The sequence below is a fragment of the Thermobia domestica genome, chromosome 11, assembly GCF_964235325.1.
Source record: "Thermobia domestica chromosome 11, izTheDome1.hap1.1, whole genome shotgun sequence".
Lineage (NCBI taxonomy): Eukaryota > Metazoa > Arthropoda > Insecta > Zygentoma > Lepismatidae > Thermobia > Thermobia domestica.
This window is the reverse complement of record NC_137464.1, coordinates 206,541,419-206,547,418: the sequence shown is the minus strand read 5'-3', so window position 1 is coordinate 206,547,418 and position 6,000 is coordinate 206,541,419. Positions and strand designations below refer to the sequence as shown.

Below are 6,000 nucleotides of genomic sequence, written 5' to 3'. Positions count from 1 at the left end.
TATCACAAGTTGCGAAAACCGAAGAGCACAAAACTCAAAAGGTAACTACAAAAAATCTTCGTTTTGGGGGTGAAAAAATTAAAAGGAACATTACTCGGCACAACGCTCAGTAAACAACAGCCAATCGCGTTTGTAGTGCTTTTTTCATTTAATCTTTCAAATGAATTTTAATTACTGCACCTAGATAGTTCTGAATTCGAGAAAAGCACAAGTGTTCAGAGGTACATTGTTTCAACGCCTTTCCCTAGTATCGGTAAAAAAGTATATTTTGACTTTCCGAAGAACAGCAGCAGCAGTGTTAACAGAATGTCATAATATGAATCATACAGACATTGATGAAGATAAGGCCAACATTATTCTTCCTGCAGCAGCCCTTATAAAAATTGACATAAAAGGTGTTGAAGTGAATAACAGCATTTATCCTCCCACCGTCAGATATCGGAAACATATCTAAGAATATTGAATATTACCTGATAGTCTCAGGCTGCTGCTCAATAGTCTCATTACAAACAGGAGTAAAAACAGGAAAAGAGTTGGTTAAGTCAATTCAGGCCGTTAGACCACGAGTATTAACCACAATATTGCAGCTGGGACTAGATCATTTCTTCATAATACTAGTTCAAAGTTCGTACTTGAGATTTTACATAGTTTATAGATTTCATGTTCGTACTCTGAGGTTCTCCGCTTCAAGCTGGTACAGCTGCATCAGGTACTGATGCCAAGTTATGTACTAGGACAATTTGTGGAATATATTGCTGACAATATTGACCACGATATTTGCACGTTGGACTGGCATGCACTTTTCACGGTATGAAAATTAGTGCTGCAATAACACCTGAAAATTAAGAGACGAAGCATAACATTGAATGATTTCCGTTAGTTTGGGCATATTGATATAAAATGGTTCCCTTTACAGCTCAGCGGACTACGATTACTGAAAGATGAACCACTCCCACAAGATCTCAGCCGTCTAAGTGCATACATAATTTGCAACAAATAAATGCGCATAGCCAAATACCAGTGGAAATGTTTAGTATGTAATTGACAATGGAGCTCTAATACATCGAATTCCATGTAATTGTAACGAAACGTTTTGAAGAAATATTTATTTCCTACGTCTCATATGTGAAGCTACGATATTGCAGTGTAACTCTTGTGTTTGAAGGATTTAATGAAGAGTATTCTACAAAAGTCCGAGCCAACCATCATCGTCAGATACAAATATAATCATTGTTTGCAACTGTTGGTTTTGATTTTAATACAAAGCCAAGCCAGTTTTTCACACTTCTAGGTCGCTTCTTGAAATGTGCTTTGTGCTCTGTTATTTATGAAACAGCGAATAGTGACTTGCAGATTATTCGTGAGATCTTCAGTGCTGCTCAAAATGACACAACAGTTGTTTCTGATGACACAGATCTTCTTGTCTTACTTTTTTCATTATATACCAGATATTCCTCACAATGTGGGCCTATGCTCTGAATCAAAGAAGAGTGCGATAGTGTATGATATTAAAACTTGCAAAAGTCTTAAGGAATACGGTACTGTCTGTGCCAACATACTATTTTTCCACGCGATTTTGGGACACATCACGATTATAAACAATAGGAAAACCACAAGCTTTTAAATTATTAGGTAAATGTGACGAATTTCGAAATCATGCATCGATAATCAAAGCGCAAACGGCTGAGAAGGAAGACAGCAGTAGATCTGGAAAAGCAGCAATAGTTCTGTTGTATGATAGACAGCCAGGTGAAACTTTGCAGCAAATTCGTATGCGGATGTGTCAACAGAAAAGTGGCTACTAATGCTTTTCACGTGAAACCTGAGGTACTGTCGCACACTGAAGATGCCTGCTCGCATCACAGTATGCGTGTCTACCATCAAGTGCAACAATGGCTAGGTCATAACCTTTAAACGACCATTGACACAACTGCTGCGTTCATGCTTTAAACCTCACTAGCTCAAGCCCTAATTAACCTAAGATTGCCAAAAAGAGTGAGGAGGATGTTGCGGATCTTTTACAATATGAATTATCCCCATTGCCACTAGTTCTCTTTAATGAAGGTGAAATGAGAAAGTCAAAGAAATTATCTGTTTACAATGTACTTACTTCCTGTAGAGTGTGGTAGTGTTCATAAACATCAAAATGAGTGCCAATGTTGTAGACGGTGGCTTCCTCCGTTTATTAGTAAAAATCTAATTAAGTCTTCAATATATAAAAGTATAGAAACAGCTAATAACTTTTATCCGGTTATTGATTTGTTTTATAAGAGTTCCAAAAAGGTGCGTGAATTATTTTTTTAATTTTTTAAATTATGAAATGTCTCAGTATTTTTAGGCTTGCAACTGATTGTCTTAATTTTGTTTTGTATTTTCACTAAATACTCTATGGATCTGTTTATGTATATATATATATATATAGTATTTTTTTAAACCAAATTGTAAGAACCTATTTAATTCTGAACAGATACACTTCTTTGTTTCTTATTTTTATTGTATTTCTGGAGGTCATTTTTGTAAAGTTTGTAAGGTGCCATTTGAAAGATCCTTTTGTTTTGTTAGTTTTTTTTATTTTCTTGTCTTTTATTATCCTATCATCTTTTCTTTTCTTCTATGCTTTATTCCTTCTTTACTAAGTATATTGCACTTTTTTTAAAAAAAAACTTAGTAATGGATTTTTTATTTGTGTTATATGTAATCTTTTTTTAATGCTTATTTTATTTTAGTCATTATTACTAGCCTTATGAATCAGTGTAATTTACTTAATGTGTTTAGCTTAGAAATATTTATTTTCAATTTTTAATAGCAGCTACATAGTGTCTTTTTGAACATTTTTTTCTTTCAATATTTTGTAAACTGTTAAAACTACATGGTAAATAATAATCTATTTTTGAATTTTATACTGTATACTTATCTTATATGGTGTACCTTTTCTATATGCATGTTAATTATGCTTATTTTTAAATATTTTTTGTATTTCCTAGTTTGTAACAAATACTGTATGTTTTTTTTTTTTATTTTTCTGAACTAATATTTTATCCATTTCACCTATTTTGGTATAATCAGTTGTATGTTGTTAATTCTATTTGCATGAGCCCTATGCTTGTAAAACCATTTTTTCCCCTTTGGGGCACTTGTGGCTGTAATGGTGTTTGCTTCCAATAAACATATTTAAAACATTATTATTATTCTCGCTGTTGGTATTTTGTGCAACTGGATAAGTGGATGTTTCCCACTCGGAGCGGCGCCCTCTAAACTCTCATATAGTAAGGAGAAATGTAAATCCCAGAAATTAATAACTGGTAGACAAACGGAGCCGCTATATGGCGCAAACAATACATTGAGACTTTTCTCGAACATTCTTGAAAATACAAGAGGCTCTACGGTAGTAAAAGTTTGTTTGAAGCAGTATAACATGCAGTTCCCTTAGCTCTTCACTAGTGATTCAAATGAAGAAGTGAAGTAAATTTTTGTAAGAAGAGCGTACGTCCCCTGTACCTGTGCATTACCTGCCTATAAAATTAAGAGAATAGACAGTTTATTTAAACGAGTGTAGAAGAAAATAGCTACAGATGAAAGTGAAGACAGTAGGAAAGAAAGAGGAACAGAGGTTGTTGTGAGTGATAAAGTCGTTGTTAGTGATTCAACGGTAAAATCTGTGTCTGTGACTGAAAACGAAGTGGTGATAGAGAAAACTGTATCTGAGAAACAGTGTGAAGTGTACGCAACGACTAGCAAAAGTACAAAAGCTGTTGTGAGTGGCAATTTCCCAGACATCGGCGAAGTTTCGAACTATGTCTTTAATTCGAATCCAACAAATCCCCCATTGACAGATCAAGGAAGAAAAACTGTGTTGACTAATGTGCTTGTACCTGATACAGTACATCTTTCATTTTCCCGACTCGCTGTTATGGAAAAAGGAAATTGCGTTTTCAGAGAGACTGAATGACAAAATGGGAATGGCTAGTATTTTCTTGTGTGAAATGTGGAGCCTACTGTAAATACTGTGTTATATTCTCGTCAGAAAATGCAGGAAAATGCATGCATCAGAAAGTTGGAAGTTTGGTATCAAAACCTTTCGACAATTGGAAAGACGCAACTGAAAGATTTAGAGAACATTCTACGTCGAAATTCCATCAGTTTTCAACATTGGCAGCAGAAAATTTTCTAAAGATTTTCAAAGGATGTTGCTACGCAATTGTGTGAACAAAGAAGAAAGGAAAAAGTAGAAAACAGAGCGGCTTTGAGAGCTTTAGTGGAAACGTCATTTTCTGTGGAGAACAAGATTTGCCTTTACGAGTTGACAAAGACAGTGGTCCGTTATCTCTAGAAAAACCGCTTCATAAGGATGGGAAATTTCGGGCATTGTTGCGATTTAGAGCACCTTATGATGAAAGTTTGCGAAAACATGTAATGAACAGTCCCAAGAATACAACTTAAGTCCTGAAATTCAAAATGAGATAATAGAAGTTTGTGGAAAGCTCATACAACAAGAAATAGTGAATCGAGTAAATCAAAACAAATATTTCGCCATTTTAGGAGATGAAACATTGGACGTAAGTGGAAAAGAACAATTTTCGTTGTGTGTTCGTTACACATATGAAAGCACATTGAGAGAGAATTTCTTGAGTTTTTTTGAACTATCCGATTTGAGTGCCGAAGCCATCAGTGAGACAATTTTGAATAAGTGCAAATATCTGGGATTAAATCTGGACTATCTTGTTGGACAGGAATATGATGGAGCAGCCAACATGGGAGAGAAAATTAGTGGTGTGCAAGCTAGAATAAAAGCGCAGTTTCCAACAGCTACCTACGTCCACTGTGCTTCTCACCGACTGAATTTGGTGCTTTCTCATTCTTTAACAGTACCTGACGTGAGAAACGCCATCGGTGTTGTGAAGGAAGTGTGCGATCTCTTTAGCAACAATTCTTCAGCGAAGAAAAAACTGAAAGTAAATATAGAGAAACTTACACCAGAGAGCAAGAAAAAACGACTCGTCAGTATGTGTGAGATAAGATTCATACAACGTCGACTCATTGAATGTATTATGTGAGGTGTTTGAACCAAAAGTTGTGATCTTGAGAGATTTATCTATGACCCACCGAACTGTGGCACAAACTGCGTCGACACTTTTGGTTGCCATAGAGAAAGGTTATTTTTTGGTGTCAATGAAAACGTGTAAGCTGATTTTTAATTTTACTCTATCATTGTCGGCCTATCTTCAAAATCCGAACCATGATTCGGCATCTGCTGTTCAATATGCTGAACAAGTAACAAAAAGTGCGAGAAAATGCTGACTCACAGTTCAGTTATATTTTCAAATCTTGTTCTAAATTAAAAAAGGAAATATTCGGAAGTGAAATCTAGGCCCCTCGGGTGATTGGCGAACGAATGAGAACGTCAAATCCACCAAGCTGTTCTCCAGAAGAGTATTTTAGCAGATCAATATTTTTACCATGTTTGGATGATTTAATCTCTGGACTCAAAGAAAGATTTTCTAATTACAAAGATATAAATAATCTTCTCTAGAGATTCTGTTTCCAAAAAATGCTGATGAAAGAAAGTTGCAATACCTTTCAAATATTCAATTCTACTATTGGGTAACTTTTGTTTCTGAACCTTTCATCAAAGCAGAGTATACAGCTTATGGTGTGAAAAATAGCGAGCAGAACCAAGCAAACCTCTCGATATAATGGATGTATTGGATGCATGTGATCCAGCCTTCTTTCCGTCAATCAGCTTGCTACTCCGAATGTTCGCTTGCTTGCCCGTTTCAACAGCATCAGTAGAAAGATCCTTTTCTTCATTGAAAAGAATCAAATCATATCTTCGAAACAAGATGAGTGGTAAACGGCTTACAGGACTTGCATTGTTATCCATTCATTCCCAGTTATCGCCTGATGTTGAAAAGGTGATTGATCTGATGGCTAGCAGTGGAGAGAGGAAAATAGTTCTTTAACTCTACTACTACTGTAATTTTTTGAGTAACACTAAATATA

General features: G+C 35.4%; 1 protein-coding gene across 1 annotated transcript in view; it reads left to right on the top strand.

The window, feature by feature from the left end:
* The first annotated feature begins 316 nt into the window (after nt 1-316).
* Nucleotides 317-6,000, top strand: part of LOC145665435 (uncharacterized) — a 145,255-nt gene continuing 139,571 nt past the window's right edge. The window contains exons 1-3 of the mRNA XM_081732742.1: nt 317-430; nt 3,557-3,880; nt 4,731-5,001. Coding sequence (XP_081588868.1) covers nt 317-430; nt 3,557-3,880; nt 4,731-5,001 — 709 coding nt within the window. The remainder of the gene's footprint in view (nt 431-3,556; nt 3,881-4,730; nt 5,002-6,000) is intronic.